General features: G+C 36.7%; 1 protein-coding gene across 14 annotated transcripts in view; it reads right to left on the bottom strand.

The window, feature by feature from the left end:
- The window catches only part of THRB (thyroid hormone receptor beta), a 153,318-nt gene that overhangs the window by 23,444 nt on the left and 103,710 nt on the right, over positions 1–26,164 (bottom strand). For 13 of the 14 annotated variants that reach the window (XM_056484672.1, XM_056484669.1, XM_056484666.1 and 10 more), the window contains one exon: positions 24,867–24,931. In XM_056484672.1, the coding sequence (XP_056340647.1) occupies positions 24,867–24,873 (7 nt within the window). In that variant the 5' untranslated portion in view covers positions 24,874–24,931. Of the gene's footprint in view, positions 1–12,516; positions 12,965–24,866; positions 24,932–26,164 lie in introns of those variants that run through there. The other variant, XM_056484662.1, reaches the window with a different exon arrangement.

The raw sequence follows: 26,164 nt of genomic DNA, 5'->3' as shown, positions 1-26,164 counted from the left end.
CAGGAAAATGCACAGTGAGTCTGCCCCAAACAGCCATAAGGACAGAAGGAGATCTGATAACCTATGCAGCCATCTGAGGTACTCCTCCATTAACACTACACATGCACTCTTGAATTACCATTTGCAGGAATGATGCCTTAAAGCACCATATATGACCCTGCACAGTGCAACGGGCTGGAGAGACACAAATGAGACACTCAGTGGCTATTCTTCCATGCACCAAGGTAAAGAAAAATTATCTCAATTATAAAAAATTCTGAAAAATTAGAGTGCTTCTTTTTCCCCTGTACCTGGTAACAACAACAACAACAATGACAAGCAGCATATTTTTAGACAAGTAAAGAACAGATTTCAGCTTTGTTAAAGTATCATTGCACATACTTTATATCTCCAGATTGGTACAGATAATATGATATCTGCCTAGGGAATTAATTCACACCTTGAAAAAATGGTAGAACCAAATAGTATTTGACTACCAAACAGGGATATTAGAACACCAACGCAAGCAAATTATGCCTGTCTGCCAGATGTTCATTATTAGCTTGTTCCTAATCCACCACAGATTTATAGCTTGCAGGCAGAAAATGCCATTTTTTTGCTACTGCAGATGGACAGTTACATTTCAAGACCATTATTCAGTATTTTAATTTTCACTGTATGCTGGCAGAGTCATGTAATGAATATATTCCCTAAAATCTTTCTTTCCCCCATGTGGTATGGTTTGCATGACTAGAGACCACTCCCTAAAATGAGGAGCTATGACTTACCAGTAAGCTGGTATTCACTCACTAGACGTTGCAGTATGAAAATGAAAAAGATGAAATTAATTACTACCTTGAGAATCCTCAACTGTATTAAAACTGAAATATAAATTTGTACTGCTGTTCTACTGCTTTCATAGTCACCTTGAACTCTTTAGAAATTATAAAAAATTACAAGGACCAGCCATGCATCATCCTTGAGATACTTGTGCAGAAAAAGCTTAAATGGAGTGTTTTTTGGTGAAAGCATAGAGCCAACAGAGAAAAAGCATACTCCATTCTTGTGCTATTATCAACATTGATCTGAAAGGCTGGGCAGACACACTGATCCTTGTTTCCCACTTTCTTTAAATTACTCCCACTGAGAAAAATGGCTTATTTCTCCTTCAAGCTTGGAAGCACTGAGAATGTTGCTGAGCAGATTCACACTTTCCTTGTTAGCTAACTGGCTTGCATGTCCTCAATTTTTATCTTTGTTGACATTCTTCGATTTATGAAATTACTAAAATTTGGGAAAAGATTCTGCAAAGATTGAATTTGAAACATTTTATAGTCCCTTTTCTCTCAATGACTTTTCAGTGCATTAGTTCCTTAGGTTGAGTCAGAAACCTTATCAGCAACAATTCTCTCCTTTTGCAGAGAATGTGCTGAGAACATTTTAGCCCAAACTGTGCTGTCACTTAAACTTAAGCAATCAGTACTGCACCTGCAGCCATTGCCAGTTACAGATACAAAATACCTCACTTTAAGGGTCAGATCATGTAATTTCCCCACCCCTTAAATTATTTAAATGTTTTTATAGACAATATCTGCAAGAAAGTTATTTGTTTGGAAATCTAAACCTCACTGAACAAAGCAAAGTATAACTTACTTCACTTTCTCATCCTTCATCTGGTTGTGGAAAGGTTACAGTAAAGGAGATGAAAACACATTATTTCCATTGACTTTTGTTATGAAAGAAACATAACTTCAAATGCATAATGATTTATGTAATGGATTATGCAATTTTTCTTAGTGCTATTTCCTTAGATGGGTGGTCAACAGCAAAATTGATATTTTTAAGTCTTGAATAATCGTTAACATATTGGGAGCTGCTCTACTGCAAAGGCCAGGATGACAAATTCTCAGTGTTTCTGTAAATTGATTATATCCACACACACTCCTTGCATTGATGAGATGATGTTTTGGCATAAGCTTCACGTTACTTTTTCTTAGCTTTTTAAAACGTACACTAATGTTCTCACACTGCTGAGAACTCAGTTTGGGCTAATTCAGTTGCATACTCTAGCACTCACACACTATGTATTCTCAGCTGCACATTAATTGCCTGAGAAAAATATAAAGAGAAATAATTATGGCAAATACAATTATAAAAATAACAACAGTAATAACAACTTTCAGAGCCCCATTCTCCCACCATACCAGGAGCCCTCGAAAACATGGCATTAACCTCACCAGTATCTGGGAAGCAAAGGGAGCTGCAGGGATGAGAAGCCAGCTCTGCTACAGCCTAAACCCAAGTATTCCCCCCGGAAAACCCTTGGTTTGGGAGGCAGCCTCTGCTTACTGCTCTCTGCCCCACAGAATCTGCAGTTAAAGCCCAACCTCACAGACATCTGTGGACATCCTTCATTAACACTGTCCAAGAAACTACCACGCAAAGGAAAGTGAAAATCAACTCTCATCCCAGTTTTAACTTTGCAGACATTTCTCCCGTGTTGTCCAAATGATCAAAATACTGTGCAGACACCAAGTGCTGGGAGACTGAGGTTTCTGAACTCCTGTACATATTTCTTTTGTGTCTTCCTGACTGCATTATGTCCTCCCTGTCACTGGGTACTTCTCACAGCATACGTGGTGTGAGGAGACCCGGGGACATTTCTGCCTGTTTGCTCAGCCTCTGCACAGGGGTAGAGGGGCACAGGCTCCCCCTGAGCATCAGCCATCCAGCAAGCACTGCTGCAAGCTCACCATGACTGGCAGCACTGGATGAAGGGAAAAATACTCCCGTTTAAGCTCTCTGGGACAAAACTGAGAATAGCACCTCGTTCTCACCATGATGAGCTCTGTTCTCCTTATCAGATTTCACAGCATTATGCAGAAAACAAAGTGTATCTGGCTGCCTGTTTCCTAGGGCAGGATCAGGTCCAAAAGGGCTTCCTTAATAAACCAGTAAGCTCTTGCACAAATGTTGTGCTGTCACCTTTTAACAGCGCACACCAGAGCACAAAAGGTAATGGAGCAATAAGTAAATGCAAAGCTAAACCCACATCTCCACCTCTTGATTTTCTGGACTACAATTCTTTTCTTTAAAAGTTAATTCTTTCATCAGAATTTCTGACAGATAGTCAGGAAATAATAGTTTTTAATGTACTGTAATAACTGAAGCAGCTTTCTGATATTTAGAATAACTGGTTATGCTTTAAAAATGCTTATTTTTTTTCCCTTAGTGACATTGCTGTGGTCTTTGGTTGTTGTTTTTCAAGTTATTTTCTGAATTCTTTGAAAGTGACATAAAAACAGAAAAGTAATTAAATACCCGTTCACAAATTATAAGCTTTTCAACATGTAAAATGTTGATTTTTTTTTTTTTTTCTTCCCAGAGGGAAAACAAGACTTTAACCATTTAGTAACTAGCAAAAGTTCTGATAGGAAATGAGTCCATGTGCTACTGTAAAGTACAATCTAATTTGAACAGCATATTCTTGAGGTTATGACAAATTTCAGGGGACTAACAAAAATACTAACTGCAACAATCAAGACTCCTCACGAACACCTGTTTCGGGACTTAATTTTGCTTTAATGGGCTATTACCAAGGCTTCTCTAACAAACTCACTCGCTCCCCCAATCAATTCTGGATCAATACAGACACACATGCCCTGTGAAAAGCCTTCTGTTCTTAGGACAGGATTAAAAGATTCGTTAGTTTTATGATAGCTTGCTTAAAAGATGGAAATTAAAAAAAAAAAAAAAAGAAAAGAGAAGATGCACATGTTCCACGCAGTTTAGATCTCTTCTGCCTAACAAACTCAACATTTGTAAAGGTTTGACAGAAGGGAGGCCACTTTTTATTGATTATCACAATAATAAGGCACTAAAGAATCCCAAAACACGTTGCTTAGTCTTTGTGAATGATCAATTAAAAGCCTGCTTGAAAGCCGGCTTCCACAGAAATTCAGCACCATTTCTTAGTGAAACTGAGCTGGTAGAAAATAAGGGCATACAAGCTGTTTTTAAAAACAACTCTATTCTTTCAAACAGACAAGTTCAAAAACTTTACACAGTGCAGATGTCGGGTGTCTGAGTACTGAAATAATTTAAAGCTCTGATCTAGGTGTACTATGTATTAATTATAACCTTTAACACGATGAAAAATGTATTCCTTCAGGGACTTTGCAATAGCAAGTCTTTATTTTTTCTAAGCTAATCCTGAGATAAACTTTTTCTTTAACCAAAAATAAGACATGGGAAAAGCTATGAATTTGTTAATTAAAACCCAGCAACAGATAAATAGCCTTAAAAAGCATTTAAAATGTTGCACAACACAAAAACATGCATTATCCACAACTACATTTATTTACAACTACAATTTGATCATGTTGTTACAGCTTCCAAGAAGGATTTTAAAAATAATTTTCTTTATTATGAAATATGATGCTGTTTAATGTATAAAATTAAGACATTTTTCTATCAGTCATAGAGATTTATTGCATCAAGAGTTAATGAACATTTTCTGCCCAAAGGAAAATATTTCAGTTTCCCATGCAGTTAATAAAAATAAACAGTCTACTTTTCACTACAAATATACTTCAAAAGCAATAAATGGTGTTTTCTTTATTTCTCTAGTTACATCAGATTCATCTGGATTTTGGAAAATTGCAAAAGAAAATCCGATCAGAAAAGGACAGTATTTTGGTGTAACAGTTTCTTTTTCTTCTTTAATAATGTGATTTTAAAGAAACACAGAGAAAGTATACTTTGTATGCCTCAGTTGGGTTACCGAGTTCAAAACAAACAAAACTGAAAAGGGTTTGTTAGTATTTTGGGCTCTATTTAAATCTCCTTTGCTTACTTGAAAGCAAAAGAATAAATTCTAAAAACCGGCAATGATTTAACCCCTGGGGAGCAGACATTGCACTTGTCTCACAAACATATTGATTAGATCAACCTTTTGGATACAAAGTCATCTTTCTTGCATGTATACAGTCTTGAATTTTCAGTCTTTTTTGCTCTGCATAATCAGAAACTCATGGTTTTCACTTAGAAGACAGTAACTCAAACACAATCATTTCTCCATACATATTTACAGTCCTATTTTCAAAATCTTATGCCTGAGTTGCTGAGCAAACAGAGTTCACATTTCCTGAAAGCACAGACTTACACAGTTTGTATGTAACCAGAAACATAGCTTTAAGATGCTGAATATATCATGACGACATTTCAGGAGAGAAACTTTCTTATCGAGCTCACTGGTGAACAGCAAAGGAACTTAACAGCCCAGGAAAGCAGAAAAAAAAGCAATATACTTGCAAATGTCTCTTATAGATTAAGAAAAAGTGTTTGGAAATCCTCATCGCTCACCAAAAACCTTACAATCACCTAGCAACCTATGTTACGGCTGCTTTCAATTTTGAACAGGCAGCCTTCACATTCAAAGATGCATCTGAGCCAACTGATGCAACTGTAAGTTTAAAGCAAAACAAAAACAAAAACAGAGATTATTTTTTTTTTGTATTTAAATAAAATTCCCCTACCTTTCTTCTGAGAGTACGATGGCGACTGCACTTGAGAAAAAGTAGGTTTTTCTTCTGTGAAAAATTCAGGTTGGTTGTACTGATTCAGGGCCATGTCCATGTCAGAGTACTCGCTTTTAAACACGTTTCCAGGGTAACTACAGGTATAAGGCTGATTCACCGCCCAGGCCTGTTCCATATATATGTTGTTACTGTGCAGGACCTGAGCATCACAACTGCTGTAACCCTGATTATCTTCGATATATGTGCAATAATCAGTGGACTGCATGTAGCAATTGCTACCAGCAGCTGGGTGCACTTCATATATTTCTTGCATACAGTAGTTCATTTTGTTAGCCTATCTCAGCTTCTACTTTACGTACACACACACATGCATACACACGCAGGCATGCATACACATGGATCGGGAGAGGAGCAATGAATATACACCAACAAAGTCGACTGCAAAACAGCCCGTTTTACTTCAGAGCAGCACCTGATGTGCTAAAATCCTATTTATATTGGGACGGCTTGTGAACTCCCCTGCCAGTCAAACATATTGGGAAGCAGATTTATGACAGTCAAAGGTCTTAATCTGTGACTGTAAGTTAATTCCAAGGGAAGATGGCAGTCAGGTAGCAATGACCACCAGACAAAGAAGCGACATCCTGACAACCCTCCTGTTCCCCTGTTTGTCTGGAATAATAATTTTATAAACCATTTCCAGCCTTTTCCAATATGATTAGAAAACGATTACTAAGGCAAGGACACCGTTATGTCACTGTAGTTGTCAACTTAAGTGTGAAGAATTATAAAGACTGCTTAAGAACTCCCAGAGGGGATACGCTGAAAATCCTAAAATCAATAATCCTGTTTTTCAGCATTAAACCATAGAAAATCCAATAGTACTGTGCTGATGACCCAAACAGTAGTCTACTTTTACAAAATTTAGCAACTTAATCTGTCATCAGCTTTATTGATTTTGTTTTACAGAATTACATGCATGAATCTCCCCAGCCTTCCACACATACACAATCCTCCCCACTGCCTGGTAATGAATTTACGGGAAAGCAGCTTTTCTAAACTTCAGTGATTTCAAGAAGTAATTTCTATTGAGTTCAACAGGTGGGAAACTTCAATATAATATAATCAGCAAAAAGAACACTGCTTAAATATTATCAATAAGCTAATTGCTTTGCTATTCTGCTTGGTTATCTTTTCTGTTTCAGTAATGAAGTACTTTTAGAAGAGCTTTTCTTTCTGAAAACAGAGCGAAGAAAAGGAAGGAACATTTTTTGCTCATTTCAGCTCACTTATGAACTATGAACGTGACAATGCCACTACAACAAAAACTGTATGATATTTTGATTGCTTAATGCACCCCAAACTTTTGTATGGAAAACACATCTTCTTTAATCAACCAAATTTTTTTTTTTACCTAAACAAATTATTTTACTTGTAACTTTTATTAGCTGTTATTTGTTTTTTTACTAGGAAAAATGTGTTTTTTCTTTACAGCTATGATACAGTAAAACTTGTGAAGTCAGCAACAAACTGGTATCCCTTTCTAATATCTGTTCTTATTATTAGGAAGCTGAGTTATTACTGATTTGATAATGAGCACTTTCTTATTTTACTATTTTAAACTAAAGGATTGTGAACATTACTGTGTAACTTGGCCCCTTTTTCTTCTAGGATCTTAAGCATACATCTAACAATCTTGATGAACATACTATTAAACAGTCCTCAGAAGTTCAGTGCAATAGGTAAGAACTGGGTATGACATATCCATATTTTTCCCCTATCTGATATTGCTAAATATATCAGACTAATAAAAACAGCCAACAGAGAAACATTTTCCTTTCCAACATACAACTATAACTAACCTATCTAAATAAGCAGCATTTCCAGTTAGTGTCTAATTAACTACTGATTAACTACTAAATCCAGGACAAGTCTTTCAAATTATCAGAGAAGTTAAAATTCATACTTGGAGTTCTTCTTCCCCCACTAACTATAAAAGAAGCATTTTTGACATGCATTTCTTATTGACTTGCTCATGAAATAATAATGCATTTGGTAAGTAAGACTGAACTCTGTAGAGATAAGTGCTACTGAAATCAATGAAGATGCCTCCAAAATGAACTTGTTCTCCTAAAACTCTAATAATTTAAATATTTTATTTCATTAAAATCACAAACACTTACTGAAATCCAACAACAAACCCTAATGAACCCTCATTAATTTACCACTGTCTAACTCATCAAATACCACTGTAAAATACAGTGTGAAAAAGCACACAACAGAAGTTAATTTTCATTTTAGATCAGGCCCATCATCTAGATTTTACAAACAGTGAGTTTCTCTGTGATAAAAAGCATGTCTCATGAAGGATCTGATTTTTCAATAATGGATGCTCAGCACTTCATAAAAAACGCCTGTGTTTCATTCAAGTAATTCTGCAACAGCCATTTATACCGAAACCCCCAAACCATTCCCACTGAGGTGATGGGTTGGTAATACTCCAGTGTATGAAACACATACAGCTTGCCGAGTTTACTTCTCCACACTCCCAATAAAACATTCACAAGTACAGTACCCGGGTTGTTCATTACCGTGGTACTGCCAACAGGAATTTATGTAGAGCTCCCACAGACATGAGACTGTTTTACAGGTTAGCAGAGCACAATACCTAGATATTTTTACACCACCCAGAAAAGCTTCGGGGATCTGGGCTTTAAATTCTTAGTGAGAATTTCTCCTGTGTGGATTTGCTTTGCCAGAAAAGTCAAAATTTCCACAAATCTTTTATTCTCTTGTTTGTTCCCCCTCTGATTGGATTTAGGTTTGCTACTGAAAAACTAAACAGAATTGAAACCTTGCATAGACAGAGCTGTTCCAGCCAGGATGGCACCTGAGGAAATGGTATTTCAACATCACACAGCCTGTGACTTACTTTCAGTTCCAAAATAAGTTCCTCAAATATTTATTATTTTCTATTGCTATACCAATAATGCTTAGAAATGTGTCACAGGTACTGTTTTTGTCAAGAGTTCGTTAAATACCACAAGGAAATTAAATTACATGAAACTGTGAAGGATGGGGAGAAAACAAAAAATTATTGTAAGACTTTTCCAACAACAACAAAAAAAGATGAACACTGCCGGGGATCGTGGGTTCCCTACCTGTGATATGCTAATATTAAAGAGATTCATAGCTCTGCAGATTGTTGTTCCCTTGGAAACAAATCAGTTCAAAGATTTTAAAGTGCAAAGATTTTAAAAACTTAAATATTCCTAAAATATTTTCATTTTAATATTTTAGAGTCCAATCCTGTAGGTTTGTTTCATGTACGCCTTTGAATTAAATTGTCTAACACAAGACAGTCAGACAGTGTCTTTATCAAAAGTCTGAAAGCGGAGTAGAATAATATTAACAGTTTTTCTTTGTTTTGTATTCTGATTTGAATATTTGTGTCTTTACATCAAGTCATGTTGAGCTTTTGCTGCCTCCAGCAATGTTATATTACACTTGAATTTTTATTAGTTCACACGTGTCTGTGAACACATGGAAGTTAATCACCATAAGAATAAACAATTCAAGCAACAGGCCAGGGATAAAACGGAAATTTTGATACTGCAATGGCAGAGGATCCAAAGCGCAAACCTCTCACAGTCTAAGGTGTTAGTCCATCATACTAAAAAAGGCAGGAATTACTTGTTAAACATGTGCCTGGAATTATCCAAAGTTTTTATAAACTGACCCTGGTGTAAATCAGAAATCTAGCATAGTCAGTGATATTAACTGGGTAGGCAGAAATCAGGCTGAGAATGCCTGAAAAGGGGAGTGTAAAGAACAGACCACCTTAAACTACACTATTCAGCTCTTCATTAACTACTGTTTTACAAATTATGACTGCGACTTTTAATTACAAACAATGAAATACCTTCATTAAGATGCACTTACTTCTTCGTATGAATGAGCTCAGTTTAAAAACCCACCAGAATGAACCCACAGAAATGTTAAGGAAAGACAAAAAACCCTCTGGACGCTACAGCCCAACCAACAGAGGTCCCTGACACAGAAAAAAGAAGTATCACGCAGTGCAATTCAATCTGCTGTGGCATATTACCTGCAAGAGTCCTATTCTCCTGACTTTTTCCAAACTGTGCACCCCTGGTCTAGAGTCCTGGGTATTGCAATGCTGCAGATAGGGCCCCTGCATACTGTTGTAAAAGATTCAGCTGTGTCGGTACGTGGGAGGTATTGCAGAGCATTCAAATCACTCAGGGCAGAGTGCCACTTCTGAAGGACCAAGTGGAAGGATCTTATGTTGGTTGCTTTTCAGACTTCATGCATAAAGATGAATAAAAATCCAGGTTTTAGTAAAATAATTTTGCGCATTTAAACATGTACTTGCAAAGATTAAACATACCATTCTGAAGCCCTCACAGTTTTGTATGCTTGTATTATCAGTTCCCAGTTTTGTAAAACAAAATTTTACACATTAAAAAATAACTGTTTTATTTCCTGTTTATTGATTTTATTGTTGCCTGAATTGTCTCAGCCACCTCTGATGGTTTTGGGGAAAAAAATATTAGATCACTGCTTTTTTGAGTAAACACAGATCTTCACTGTCATAACATGGGCTAGATCCTAGATCTTCTCACATCAAAAGGAAACTATACTGAAAACTGCAACAGCTTTTGAGCAAACTACTAACATAGCTTTTACAACACCCATAAGTTGTCAAATACAACTATCTCAGTGCCCACACAATGAGTTACCATCTCTCTTTAATGTATGCATTTGCACCACCTTATTTATTCACTTTGTGCGCTACGATCAAAGAGTCAGAATGGTCCCTCAGAAGTATGACTATGCAAAATTACTGTTAGAGATTAAGCTAAGAAAACCTCAAACATCAGAATCCAAGATAACCACAAACATTTACAAGAACAGAAAATTAACTCTTCATGGTGTTTATCTTAAAATCTCTACTTGTGACTAAATCATAAGGTAGGTAGGATTATGGAATTCTAGTGCTGAAAAGTCTCAACATTCACAATTTTTGGAGTATGTCTCAGTGGAAGATAAGACATTAAAAAAATCATCATATTGTCTATGCTACATTTATAATAGCAGTTGAAGGAAAAAAGCTAAATCTTTCTGACACAAAATGATTTCCTTGGGATTGCAACAGATGCAGGAAGATATAAACTAGCTGCCCTGTGGTACAAATCAGAGGAAAATCTTAGACAACAGCACACTCTTTTCTCCAAGTGTACCAAGTCAGTTATTTCTCTGTTCCTCTCACAAGATCCACTCTACCTCAGTTATGACATGACACTAAATTTGTCTGTGACTCATAAAATGCCAGTGTGATGTGCTTTTTATTGAAACACTTCAGACTCATTAGTCTGCTTGAATGACAACGAATGTCATAGTTTATATTTAAATGTTCAGATTCACTACAATTCCAGCTATCCCTCAAAATATTTTTGACACCTTAATAAATTTGGTAAAAAGAGAATGGAGCTTGCTCTTTTCAGATCAGGACTCCTCCAGGGTTTGTGCTTGCTTTTTCTTGCACTATTCACGACATGGATGGGTAGCCCACAGTCTCGTCAAAAAGCAATTGCTTCTTGAGCTGTTGGCCAACAATGGGCAAACAAAATTCTCGAATAGTTTTGACAACTTTTAAGATGGTCCCTGAACAAATATTACTAAGAGTCATTATAGATCTGTGACCCAGACAAACCAGTTTGTTAAGCCTCCCCATATATCATAATTGGAAGACTCTGTTAGCAGACATCAGTTAATTACAGAGCTTATCTCTTGAGAAAGTAATGGCCAATACTTAAAAAATGTACCTTTTTTGAGTCATTCCCTACCTCAACTTTGCATGAAAACATCAAGGTAAAAAGTTTCATTTGTTCAAAAATAAAACCAAGCAGAAAACAGGCTAATTTAGCTTGACATAACATAATTAACAGACTCCTGGATGGGACTGTCTGGGTTTGGGAGCCTCCTGACAGCCCTTAGTAAGACGTTAAAGCGATCAACACCTGACATCTGTTAGCAGAGAGGCATTCTGAGGTAAAGCACAACTAAATCTAAAGAAATCAGGTACTTAGACCAGTTTAACTTTTTCATGAGGTGATATCCTGCCTGACACTGTAATCTTTCTTCCTGGAGTGACGCAAGACTTAAGTAAAAGAAAACAACTTGTAATCTCCCCTCCCAATATCCAGTAATTATTTTTTAGGTGAAAAGCAATGAAGAACTATTTATCCAAGTGTAAAGAGGAATAAGAATAACTTAACCACTACATTTATGCTAATATCTTAGCAACTGTGATTCTTAAAAGGAATTCCTTCAATACTATGCTGATGTGAATAAAACAACCTACCTCAGAGAAAATGCTTTATTCTCCTGACTAGTGAGGCAGACAATATTCCTAACAAGAAGTCCCACTTGAGCTCTGTACATGTACTTATTGAGACTTTGGGTATGGTTAATAACACGAAAAGAAGGTAAACAACACAGTCATAGGTGAGAGCTGAACACCCTGAAAGTAGAAAAGAATGCCTTCTTTTGTCTTTTCATTTTTAATGTATCAAAGATATGCTTTATTTAAAAAGGCCAGGTTCAGAAAAGATTTTTGATCAGCTTATAAAGATCATAAAGAGAGAGACAAATACTTTTTAAAGGCTCTAAAATAAGAGGTATTTTTTCATATTAGGTATCACACAGAAAACCCCAGTAAGTACTCATCACATCATAAGGGCTCTTTACAAAGCTATTAAATTTAATAGAAGAGAAAACTAGAAACCACAATTACCACTGATGAAAAAAAAAAATATTTAAAAGGTTGGTAGCAAGAAAACATCCCCACATAATAATGCTTCCACCAATGGCCAAACCCCTGACAGTAAACAAAGACATAACCTGGTTTTGCTTTGCTTTGTTTTCTTCTAAACACAGCATTTTCTGTGCTCTGCATGACAATGTCAGTTACCTTTACACTTTTTTTCTTCTTTTTCGTATTCCTGTGCACTTGACATGATTTGAAAGTTTGCTTTTGTATGGCCTGGCTGTAAAATTGTACTAGTCCAAGTTGAAGCATGTAGGCATTGCGGAAGCTGCTGTCCATTCCTCTGGATATCATCATTTTGGAAGTGTCTTTTCCTACAGAAATGATTTTCTGTTATGCCCACTACATTCCATTTCTGATTTCTGTCAGGAAGGTCAATCAGTCTGTCCCATAACAGGAGGCCACGTCCTGGATGTTTGGCAAATACTGCAGGGCTACAAACTGCTGGCTTTGCCAAAATCTTGCTCAGGTGTGGAGTTTTGGAAAGCAAGTGGTTTCCAGGCTCTCCTGATGCTGTGGTATTCCCATGCATCTCCACTGGACTGCACTGATACGATGCAGAACCTTTCAGCCATGCCCATTCAGCCACCATAGTTCCCCTTCGGTAAAAGTGAATATAAAATTTTCCTGTCTGAGAATCCTGAAAAAGCAGGCAGATCTCTGTGGACAGGCTAACGCTAGATGTAACTTTCACAACATCACAACTACAACATGGGCCCCAGGGCAAGTTACCACCGATTTATTGCCTTGCTCATATGATCATTTGAGGTCTTGTAGGTCGAGGCTGGTCGTGAACAATTTTCAGATACTTAAAACACAAAACATCAAGGATTCAGCCTTGTTTGACTTTGCTCTTATCGTAGGCTGACCTGAGGGACACTCTGTTACCTAAGTGTGACATTCTTATGTGGGCATGCTTAGCAGTTCCGCTTTTGCTACCTACTGCCTTTCTCCGCCTGTGGTCACAGTGAAGAATCAGAGATGCTAATTTTATCACAGGAGCACAGACACTTAGCTCCAATGTAGATAATGAAAAATACCAAAGCTGCATGATTTTATCTAATTGGTCATTTCTTATTCTTTGGTGTAGAGGAAGCTGAGATACCACTAAATGAAAAATTTGTAAAACTAAATATAGCCCATTTTCTATTTCTGGGCAGCAAAACTAAATTCAGTAGAAATGACCCATCAAAGATCACATTCTGTATTTAAAGATATCACCTTATTTTATATTATATGTAACAAAATTCAAACACAAAACAGCTATTTAACTTGCATAAAGAAAATAGCAAATTCCAGACATTTGATGACTGATAGCCACGGTAGTTTTAATCATAGTAAGATTTTGCTGTTCTAATCAATCTAAGAGTTAATTTTACATACCACTCAGTAAAGTACATATTAGTAAGTAAGCGCATGCTAAGTCATTAATTTCCAGAAAAAAAAAGATTCATAGTAAATTGGGATTTCAGTTACCAGATCTAACATAACATTGCTGGTTCTGAATCCTTTGTCTAAGGACTCCTCTTAAACGGAATATTGTTAGTACGGGACAAAGTCAGAAAACTCAATCATAGTTAGTTTTAAATACTGTTATCCTATGTTAATTCCTGTATGTACATACAGCTTTCCTCAATATGTTATTTAATTTTAGGTGTAAACACCCTTTTTCTGCTAGGAATACAAGCTCACCTGACATTTGCAGCTACAAGTCCATTTGTTCTACTCACTGTATCTGAGCTTGACATTAATAATATAAATTTGAGAAAGTACCTGACATCACGGACTTCAACACAAAGGGCAGGTAAGTTACCTATATAATTTGCCCTTATCTACTTACTTCTAGCTTTATAGATCTGCTCTTAGTTCAGACTTGATTTTCTAAGTAAAATTAAAAACTAATTCTAAACGCAGGTAATATGGAAAGAGAATATCACTTGTAGGAGGATAATCAGTTTAAAATAGAATAGTGAAAGTAACCCAGAAATACTAGGCAATTAAAAAAAAAACAAAAAACAACAGAATATAAAACTTTTTTTCATAATTTGAACACTCTGATATTTTCTTGACTTCATAAATTTAAACTCAGAAGGAGAATAGGATTTCCCTGATAAGACCCTCTGGGAGCTGAGAATTTCCCTCTAAGACCTGAACTTAGACACTTCATTTTCTGCAGCACAAAGAGGAACTGTGCACTGCAACCCAACCCTCCTCTAGACTTTGCATAACCTTGAACAGCATACCTGATTCAGAAGAAAGCTACTCCCCCTTGAGTTCCTTCTCACTCTAATTATCTCCCTGCATGGACGATATTGCATCTTCACAAAATGCTAGAGTCAGACATGTGCAATATATATATTAAAAAAACAGGCATTTCTATAATATACTTATAAATAAATCCATGATTTGTGAGCTCCTTGAGCAGGCCACTGAATGCAACATAATTATTGAACTTGTTTAGAAAAGTCAGTTATATCCTCAGTTACTCAGGTCTTGCTATTAATCCTCAAGATCAGTAATTAATAATCCAGGCTGTTCAATCTCATTAGGCAAAAATTTCTATATCCTTTCCCCAAATTTATCTTTGATATTAAAGGCCATCTTTGCTTATGCGGATTTGTGTTACCTTTGAGTTTAATTAAAACCCGTACATTCATGACTGTGGTAAAAATTCTGTTCCCCAAGGATTCAGAGAGGGTGCCACACAAGGCTTATAGATTTTTACCTTCAACAAGGAACTCCAAAACCCTCTGCAACTCAAAAAGTAAAATCAAAACATATTTTCCAACTTCTTTGTTTGCAAAGCATCTGTGGGACTTTGAAATATTATTATACACACCTTTAAACTAGGAGGAGAAATTGATTTTATTATAGTTGCCATCATTTGAAATTTACCCAGGAGGAATTTACCAAGGCTAGCCAAACATCAGGAAACTATGTCCTCTCTTTACCTTTTAGTTCCCTCTGAAATTTGTCTCACTATTTTGCCTGCCATGTTAGCTACAGTTCATTTAATTTTACAAGTTTCCACTTTATTTCACAAACTTTCCTCAGTCACCAGGGACATTTCACATTCAAGTTTTGCTAGTCAAAGATTAAGTTGCAAGGAACTACAACTGAGGGCATTTATATTTTGTCTCCTCTTCTTATACTTCATATACTGTGCCACAGCGGATGTTTATGTCTTAAATTACCATTCATCTTATTATAATGTTAAATTAGTTTCATGAGAGGAGTACATTATTTATTCTACTCCATTGGTTCTAATATATACTGCCTGAATTTCTTAAAGGCTTCTTCAAACACAGTTGAAATCTCCTGCATCTGCTCTTCGTCTTGTCAAACCAAAATCTTTGATAAAGGATAATAATGTAATTTTGTCTCCACTTCTTACTTGTAAGAGAAGCATCTCCCTCTAGCTACTGTTAAAATGGCTATAACCAAGGCAGGAAGCAGTACAGCCTACTGGAATGAAGCATGACTAAAACCACAGGCCCTGTTTCAGAGTTAAGAGGGACCAACGAGCAGGGCCAGATCTTTTCTCATCAAGGAATTGTCAAGCAATTTCAAAATGCACATTGTACCAATAAGTGCTATCTCAGCACCCAACAGGTCAAAAGGCTTCCTCAAATTCCCAGCAGAAGGTTTTTTTTAAAGGGAATTTTGTTTTTATAGAAGGAGAAAAGTTTTATCAGATGAAGTGCCCATTAAGCTTAACTAAAAGGTTAGGCAAGGGGAATCCCTCAGCATTCTTTTATTACAGGCCAAAGCAAATATTCCTTAATGGGTAATTGTAAAGGTTGGCCTTTACAGTGTTACCTGAATGCCAGTATATAAGAGCTACAAAAAATATGGAACAACTAATTTGTTTTCATCTCAGTTATGTCAGTGGTTTGTTTTTCCCAGTTCTCTACTAGTATCTGCCTATAGCAGTCAAAGAAGCAACACACAAAAAGCTCTCCCATTTTTAGTACAACTCAAGTGAAGACAGGCATTAAGTTGTTTCCCCAGAAAGACGGAAGGTGGTAGCCAGCCAGTCAGGAGGAGAGTGTTTCCTCCTGGAATGAGCTGTATACCAACCCTGAACTTTGATCCTGATGAAAACTCAAGAGTGAACAAAACAGGACCAAAAACCACACTGAAAGAGTGCCCACGCTCACAACAACCTTAGAGGCACTGCATTAAATTCCCTCTGCTGTGCCCTGAGAGCGACACTAATTTTCCTTGCTTGGGCTCTGCTCTGTTGCAATCAAGGCTGGATTTACATTACCATTATTACTATTACTGCTTTATACCACAGTAGCTCCAGTTGACAGCTAGATCCATTGGTGATGAAAGCTGCCGTGACCACACAGGCAATCAGTCCCAGCTCCTCACAAACTGACTACATTGCTCACACTTTTTGGGAGAGTGCAAACATTTATTTTTCACCCTCAGCAACAGGCTGTCACTTAGGCAAAAGGAAAATTAACAGTTCTGGGATGTCAGAGGATTGCTGTTTTCCCAGTTACAAAGATACTTCCTCTAACAATAAGAAGTTATTTTACATTCCAAAGCTGCTCACAGCAGAATTTCCACTGAAAATTCTCTCTATACAGTATTTAAATTTGCAGGTGATCAAAAGAGTGGCAAGTAGGAAAACAACTTAGCGATCTCTGAATTGTCATTAACTTACTTGATTGCAAAATGTACATAGTAAAGTTTTGCCTTTCTGGATATTTTAGGTTTACTGAAAAAAGAGCAGCAAAGAAAACATCACTTCATTGGTTTGTTTTGGGGTTTTTTTTTTTGCCATTGAAGTATGCAAGCATATAAGGACACTGAAGTGGGTTGGCTTCAGAGAGATCAACTAAGGCAAATGTAATCAGGATTAGGACTGAGGGGTGCACAGTAGGTTGATGAAGCAGCCTAGCTTTGTATGGACCCAGTCCAATAACACTAGAGGATTTTTACTTGATGACTTGAGAGAAAAAAAAAGAAAAATAAAGCAACAAAGCTACAATTAAAGGATATGTCCTCAGTAAAGTTAAAACCTGATTCATACTTTGGCTCCAGCATTTTACACCTTACAAACTAACTATAAAAAAAAGCACGTAAAGTTTTCATGCCTGTTTGTGCTGGGAAAGACAAAACCATCTGTGCTAGACAAGGCTAAGGCTTCACTTCTTCTCATTAATCTTGCTGCCAGTTCACAGCATCTTATTTTCTCTCATCTATTTTGCTTCTTCTCTCCTCTTCCTCTTTTCTCTCCCATCCTTCCATTTTCTCCCAAAAAACTATAGCATTTTCTCCTTATGCTTCCTTATAAAAGGAAACACTTCACAATTGAGTTTCACAACTTTTAAACTAGGCTCATAGGATAAATGAATAAGCAGAAGGATGGAGCCGAGCTCACACAGACTAGCCAGACTCCACTTTTTAAATATGCAAATTCTGCCTCTGTAAATGTGCTAAATAAAACCTTTGAGAACATGTGACTTCTTTCCTAAATTTTGAAAATATAAAAATTACAGTGAAAAAAAATCGTAGAGTGAAAGGAACTGTAGCAGGTAGAACTAGCAATGTCTGCCTGAAACTATTAGGTGGTTTTCAATATTTCAGAAACATATGCATATGTGGATGCTTGTGGAAGTAAACAGCCAGGGTTATTTAATCCAGGACTGCTACTTGCTTTAGCACTGGCAAGATTATAAAATATTTAAATATTACATTTTAGAATATGGATTTCAAGATAAAATTTCAATTTTTCCAACCTTTTGGACAAGTATTAGATCACCATGAAAGACGAGCGCACAGATAATTACAATAAACTTTGTAAACAGTTTCTAATGTGCAAGAAAAGGCAATATTAGGAAACTTGTAATGAACAGTGTAATAGCTTTATCCTTGTTCTTGATGTATCTTAATGAGCTCCTCTGTGAATCAGTGAAATCACATTTTAAAAACACACTAAATTTCCATTAACTTTTAAAGTAATACTACATAACTACATATACTTATTTCATGAAGACCTGGGGTTGACATTATGCTCAAATTTCTAAACATAAGAAAGAATTAATCAGAGAAAAAGTATACCCAGAAGAACAAGACAGTTCATCTGTAAGTTAACCAGAGGCAGGTTCTGAGCACAGAGAAGCAAATGATTCAGGGCTCAGGGTTTTGGTATGTAAAGAGCTCTCTGAAAACCTGCCCTTTGAGAAATGAACAGGAATAGTGTAGACCAATATGGAATCTTGTAGCATCTACAGATAAAACAAACTTACCAAAGGAATGAATGACCAAAGCTATATGGGAAAAAGCAGTAAAATACCGGGACACACCATGGAATTAGAATATGGGTTCTAACCAATACAGGCCACATAGATGCTAAACACATCCTTCCCTCTCATTGTTCTGCACAACACATGGGAGCGAGTTTTTCTGAGGAGCTATACTTGAACCACAGGGCTCACCTGGCTGCTGTTCTCCAAAGGGAGTCATAAGTGGGTACCCAGGGAAGAGTAAGAACAAAATAAGCACATGCAAGAGTTCCCCCAAGAGTCTCTCAATCCCCAGCTACTCCTCAGCCCAAGGGACTGCCTGAGCGCTCATGGCCTTTCTAAAATGCAGCAATATTCAATGGATCTCTCTCTGAATTACAGCCAGTCTAATCTTGTGTACATTTCTTGTATTCACAATCCCCTCTGGCAAGGAATCCCAGGGTCTGTCTCTTCATGAGCAGAACCATCTCCCTCTGTGTGTTTTAAAACAATGTTGATTTAATTCCCCACAGACAGCAATCCACCTCTCCAGGGCTCATTTTGCAGACTACTGTTTGTGTGAATATGGGAATGCTAATGGTTGTTTACTCTCTTCATGTTGTGTTAGATAATTGTTGTAATGCCTGGGAACCTACTAAAATAAAGGTGAGAAGACAAAACACCATTTTCAGAATATGGCTCAAAAATACATAAAACAGATCTTTAGAAACAAGTAAGTTACAGTGAAACCATTTAGGAGATCACTCAAATCACTTTCATAAATCACTTAGATCACTTCCATCTTTTTCTAAAATGCTGATTCTGTGTATTAATTTCCTCATGAGGTTTCAAATCAATTCACATGATCTTTCCACAATCTCTCATTAGACCTTCCACTTCTTCCCACCGGGGAGTGGACTGTATATTTGGCTGCTGCTTGCTAACAAAATCCTGGGGATACATGCACAGATCTTTCTTTTTCAAGCTGGTGAAACAGTTCAAGTTATTTTGGTTCTAAAACTGCTTAAAGAGATAGCCAACATCTTGAAATAACATTTCCTGTTGAAGGACTGAGGTTTGAGTAAGGTAGGTAAAACAAACAAAGGTACTAAAACTAGCAGTCTTGACAAATATGTAATTTGTTAAGGACAAAAAAAAAGGTAAATAAACAAATAAAATTTGCCCTAACAATGCAGTCAAAGTTTCTTCAGTAAGAAAGACAAACTTGGATGTGAGGAGAGAATTCTTTTAACTTCAAATAAACTCAAGCTTGGTACAGGTCTAAACCATTTTCAGAAACACAACAAAGCAATAGTGAAAGGCCTTTGTGTATGGCAACATTTACACATTTCCTTACACACTTGTCTTCTTTTACAATAAGCACTGTAGTAAATCTGATGCTCTTAAAGAACATAATGAGAAGTGCACTTAGTGAATGTAGAAAATACCTTATATGAAAATAACTAGAAAGTGCCCGATTGGATTGATCCTACAGTTTACCAACAGCTTTACAACCGGCACAAAAAACGATTACAGTCCTCTCTACATACAGGGATCAAGACCAAGGACAAGTGTTTTAAGTTCATTGCTCTGACATACAGTTTCCAGAAGAACTAAACAAGCAGCTGTGGCCAGGCTTTTGAAAATCATAAAATGGCAGGCTGCAACTCCTGTGGCAAGTACAGCAAAGTGCTTTATTTTATTGGAGAAGACTTAGAAAAAACAGAAGGACATTTTACTCCTTTTAAATAACTACTCCAAAAGCTTCTTGTCTGCAAAATGAACAAGTACATTTTATACCGACAACACTTTGCAGTTTTACTAACCTGATGCCAGCAGTGAAACACAGCTATGCAGTCTAAGAATTACACTCAAAATTTCAAACACAACAGTCTGCTCCCATTGTAAATAAATTTCAGAAAAATGAGTTAACAAAAGAAACAGCTCTAGCTTATATTAAACTACTGTAGAAAGAGACTAAATATACTGATACATCATTAAAAAAATAGAAAAAACATATCAGCATTAATATAATGAAATGTACTTAAAATGACTAGCAAATGCTACAAAACAGAAAAAAATACTGCTACTACAAAAAAAAAGTTTGTTCTCTTTGTTCTTTGTGAAATCTAATCAAATCCCCCTCCTCCTTTTTTTTTTAAAGTGTGATCTTTGTGGAAAAAACTGCAAGTAAGTTGGAAAGAAAACACAACATATTAAAGAGCTGCATAAAATTTGAAACAAAATGTTACAAAATTACAAAATGTTTCCCAGACAATTTGGCTTTTGTATTTATATAACACTTTAACAAAGCACTTTTAAAAATAATAAATTTTGAACAAAAAAAAAAAATTGACCCAGAATGTCTGTAACCTAAAACTTAGCAAGTGTGATATTTTTAACTGCATATTCAGAAATACGCTTCTAAGTAATAAGAGCCATCATGGAGTGATTCATAGCTTCATGCAAAAACATCCCACAATATAAATCTTGTTAACCTTTTGAAAATCCCCAAAAGCTCATTACAAAGCTGTTGAATCCTGGCGTAACAAAACCTTATATTAAAGTATTTACCATCCTCCTAAAAAGTCCATTACTTAAAAGGAATAATACACTTGAGTTAGTCGGATTTTATCATGGTCTGGCAGGCAAAGAAGTGTCTGACAGTGATGTATGTCAAATTAAATTATCCTAGGAAAATCATTATAGAAATGCGGTAGAAATAATTTCTCAGCTGATGTTAAACAATAAACTGTTCTCTGCCTGAATTAATGTCAAGTTTACAGGGTAATGAGCATTACAGTGAAAAGACTCATGAAGAAAATGTGGTACCTTTCCTATTCTATTACTTTTCCCAGTTCTTGGAAACTACGTGCAACACCCTTGGAGACACTGGTTTTCAAATGGATTTGTTGCACAAAAGTTGATTAATTTTCTTCTCCAAATGAGGGACCTGTTTCAAGAAATGTTGCATATTAAATACTACTTACTGAAAATATGCATTTATGACATTTAAATTATATTCCCCAATGTAAGCACTTAATTTTATTATAATTCCTATCTTGATCTACCTTTACAGTCATTACCAAATAGAACAGTGTGGATATTTGAATAGAAACACAATGACTGAGTTGATTTTGAAGCTCCCATGTAAAAGCAGAGTAAAACCTCAGCATTACTGAAATCAGTGAAAAAACTGCTGCAGTTTTTACTGGAACCACTTTTACACTCTTTACATTCTCTCTTCATCTGCCATGATGGCAAAAATTATGAGATTTACTGTATTCTACAAACACTGCCTTCTAGGTTTAAGAACCCCTTCTTGAATTTCTTCTTCAGTTTTCACTCTAGTAAATAAAGTAAGATGAAAATATGTATCAAGGTTGTCCTGCATTTCGGGAGAAAATGTAGAGAAGGGAACCTTCAGTGATAGCTATGGCCAGTGAATAGTGATGCTAAACCAGAAGCTTCATTACAGTGTTAAAATAGAAATAACTTTTAAAATTATTTTACATATTTATTTGAAAGTACTATTTTCTCAGTGAGAAAATAATACCTCCCAACTTTTTTACTATTCTATTGTGCAAATGAATGCACACGAAAGAACTTGCTCTTATTACTAAGATAGTACTAATTTTATAATGCTGATACAGTTTTTTTTCCTCAGACATTACTCTGTGGGTGGCAGTTGTTGGTGTCAACTGTAAAACTGAGAATGAACACTGTTGTTGCAGCCCAGAAAACCAATCACACCATGGGCTGCATCCAAAGCAGTGTGGCCACCAGAACAAGGAAGGAGATTCTGCCCCTCCATTCCCTTTTCATGAGCTGGAGCACTGCATCCAGCTCTGGGGTCCTCACAACAGGAAGGTCATAAACCTGTAAGCCTGAGAGAAGGGCCACCCAGATGATCACAGGAATCAAACACCTCTCCTATAATGAAAACTTGAAAAATGTGAAACTGTTCAGCCTTCAAGAGGGAAAGCTCTGGGGAGATGGGCCTGTAAGAAAGCTGGGGACAAATTTTTTTAGCATGCAAATGTACTAAAGCCTGGTTTTACTGTCAAGGTCAAATTCTACAACCTCCTGTCAGAAAAACTTCTCTGGATTGCATTAGAACCTGAAGGCTTTTAGGCAGTGCCTGCAAGTGGAAAATACATACTGCAGTAGAAACATAACATATGGCAAGAAAAATTATCAAAAATACAGAACAATACAGCCTGTTATTTTAGCCAGTTGGTTTGGTTTCATATGAGATTCTGCTCCCATATTCCAGTGAGTCAGTAACAGAATCTAAACTTCCATTATCATTCATTAGAAAAGGACTCTTGTCTCGCTATGGATCATGGTATTTATGAAGTTTTTATACAGTTTGAAAGACTTTCATTTCATCCATGCTTCTCTTCACATTTACGCTCATGTAGGGAGTGTCATTCCCATAATCAGAAACAGAAAATATGAACTGCTCATAATGAAAAGTGCTGGACATCTACAGCTGTACAGTCATCTCCATTGCAACTTTTTGTTTTTTTGCTTGATGATAATTTTTTTTGCACATAATTGTTCTGCTGACTTCTGTCAGAAGAAATGCAGAAAATACTAGTCCTTCCAATTAGACTTTGTGTTTCTCTGAGCTTAGCAGAGCTGCCCTTGCCAGGGGCAAGTCCAGGGAGACAGGACTGATTAGAGTGCTAGCGAAAAATCTCCACAACCCCACCCTCCACAGGAAGCCACAGATCCAAAAGAGAAGGTGACGATAAAGTGGGTACACTGCATTTCCTTCCTCATCTCTTGCCATGACACAGCAGAAGCTATTAACTGCTCCCTCCAAAACCACAGCAATGCCAAGCCCTGTAGTAAAATGCCATGAAATACAGTTTAGCGTGAGACAGGGGAGTGTACAACAGAGAGTTGGAACTGACCAAGTTTCATGTCAGTATTTTAAATTCTTCCAAAACTGGTATTTGCCAAATGACACCACCATGTCCAGAATGGCTTCAGGACAAAGCAATACCACTCTAGCAGGGCCTGCCTGCCAATGCTGCGTAAGGACACTAACTCCTTCCCAATCCTCATGCGCAGTGGTGCCAAGTCAGAGCCTGACACACCAACCAAGGGTCAGTATTCCACTTCATACCATAAAATGCCTCAACACTCTCTGCTTCCTTCTTATATTTGTCTCTGCTTCAATGGGCAGCAAAGAAACCATAAAAAGACAGACCTTCTCATATTATCAAATAATACGGTGTACTAAGAATGTATTTACGTAATACTCTGCTTCTTCCAATAAATTTTACCTTCTACCTTTTATCTTAAACTTGAACTTAAATTCAGAAGACCATCTTTGTTGGTGAATGCACCTGTTACTCCTTGCTGGTCAGTATAAATGGATGGCAGCCTTCTACAGAAAAGGAAAAGAAAATTGATCTGAATAGTCAAGTTAAAATAAACTGACTCTTGGGCAGAACACCAGGAATACAGTATTGTTAGTGATGATTTTTACTATGTAGCATATGCTGTACTTTGCAGGTTTTTAAAAGGTCCCATTTATGCATTTGACCCTTGAAATACAGGGCAAACAGTATCAGTATAACATTTTCTTAGGCAGATTGATGAATACTGAAACAAATTCTGGAAGTCTGAAATTCTCTGGCCTTCTATATGATCTCCACATGATCAGCACATCTTTTTAGATACCCTGTTTTGGGATTAGACACATGGGGGTTCTGACACAGCTAATTTATGTGTAACCTTCAGATGCTTTGCAACTGGGAGGGATAACATGGTTAAGCAGGCTTAAAATGGTTAATGGTCATGTCAACTCTGGATCTTCAACCCACCTGTAGACCTAGTCCATAATTCTCTGAAGTGTACTTGGCAATCTATATAAAATAAATTTGACTGTCTCACTTTGAAGCTCAGGGGATATGCCCATGGTACAAAATAACAGGATACTCAGCAGAAACTGTTACTGTGCTGGCAGCTTCAGCAGGAATGCTGAAGTTGGAATGTGCATTTAGAACAAAACACAACTAGGTTCTGGAAGGTAAACCAAGGACAATGAAAGTTTAAAAATGTTGAGCAAGATTACCGTGTGTCCCAAATCTCCATGCTCTGGATGGAGGAAAGATTTCCATTCCCAACACCAATGAATTCAGAAATTGTTAAAGAATCATTTTTTCAATAAATATTTAGCAATAATAGTTCCAGAAAGGCATGAAATATTGCACAGATGTCCTTATTAAGTATGATTACCTGACATACTGCTGGGAGTTATGGATATGTAATCATTCTTGTCCTTCTTCCGTCACCAATGTCACCTGCAAAAAAAAAGGAAAAACCCTCATATAATATGTTCATAAATGCTCATCTGCAGAATACCATTAACATTTAACCAAGATGGAACTTTCTGGATCTTGAATGCCATGGTTCATGTCTGATGGCTTAACACATTAAATTCAAAGCACTTTGCTAAGCTACATGAGGTAACAAATGTAGATCAGGCCCAAAACATGGTGGACTGGAGGAGCCGTGGTTAATAGGGATTTGGAAGTAACGTCGAAAAGCTTATGCCTACCGATGCTGAAAAAAAAAGTGCTTCTTCCCACTTCATGGAATACTTGTCATTATTTTTTTTTGCAGAAGTTCCTCCAAGTCTCGTATGTGACTTTAGAAGCTAACTAGTTTCTATTTTACAGTTTCTAATGATATATTCCCAATACTCTCAGTTCAGTAAAAACAGAGGATTCAAAGGAATCAGAAATTCTCTGTCAAAGTTATATCGATTCTTACTCAGTCAACTGAAACCAAAAGTCTACTGACTTTTACAAAGTTCTGAGATGTAAATAGTAATTTTACTCATATGGTAGAAAACTAATTTACATGTATTTAACTATTGAACAATGACATCTTCTATTTTATTAACAAGACATCTGCAGTTGTGAAGAACTGAATCTGACATTTAAATCTTGTTTTTGATATTCAGATTGTGCCCCCCTTTCATATGTCCATACACACATATGCACACACACACTGAAATTCTAACTATACTCTTTTTCTGTTTGGTAGCAAAGATTGAAGCCCTGCAAGCTAATTTAGTGCCAGGAGAGAAAGTCATGGATATCAGTTACGACAACAGCCTTCAGCCATGTCAGTATTTATACCAGCCCTCACATTTTTCACATGGAGACATCACAGGCAGCATGCCTTTGTTCTGCCATCCCTGCCCAAAACACAGTGCCCAGCTGGATGATCCCAGCCTGCTCCCTAGTTTAAGCACCAACAATCCAGCCCAAGCAGAGACAATCCTAAAGGCATTACTTCAGAATAGCGACAAGATCTCATTAGAATTTTAAATTAAGAAATCCCGGACCCCAATAATGTCTGTGGAAAACTAGCCTGAGAACACAGTCACACTTTCTGGAACTCAGCATTGGTGAGGCCACACCTCAAACACTGTGTTCAGTTTTGGGTGGGTTTTACTTCACTTTAAAAAGAGCACTGAGGTGCTGCAGCATGTCCAGAGAAGGGCAACAAGGCTCGTGGAGATATCC

Source organism: Oenanthe melanoleuca, chromosome 2, assembly GCF_029582105.1.
Source record: "Oenanthe melanoleuca isolate GR-GAL-2019-014 chromosome 2, OMel1.0, whole genome shotgun sequence".
Lineage (NCBI taxonomy): Eukaryota > Metazoa > Chordata > Aves > Passeriformes > Muscicapidae > Oenanthe > Oenanthe melanoleuca.
The sequence above is the reverse complement of the archived record's forward strand: the minus strand, read 5'-3'. Positions and strand labels throughout refer to the sequence as shown.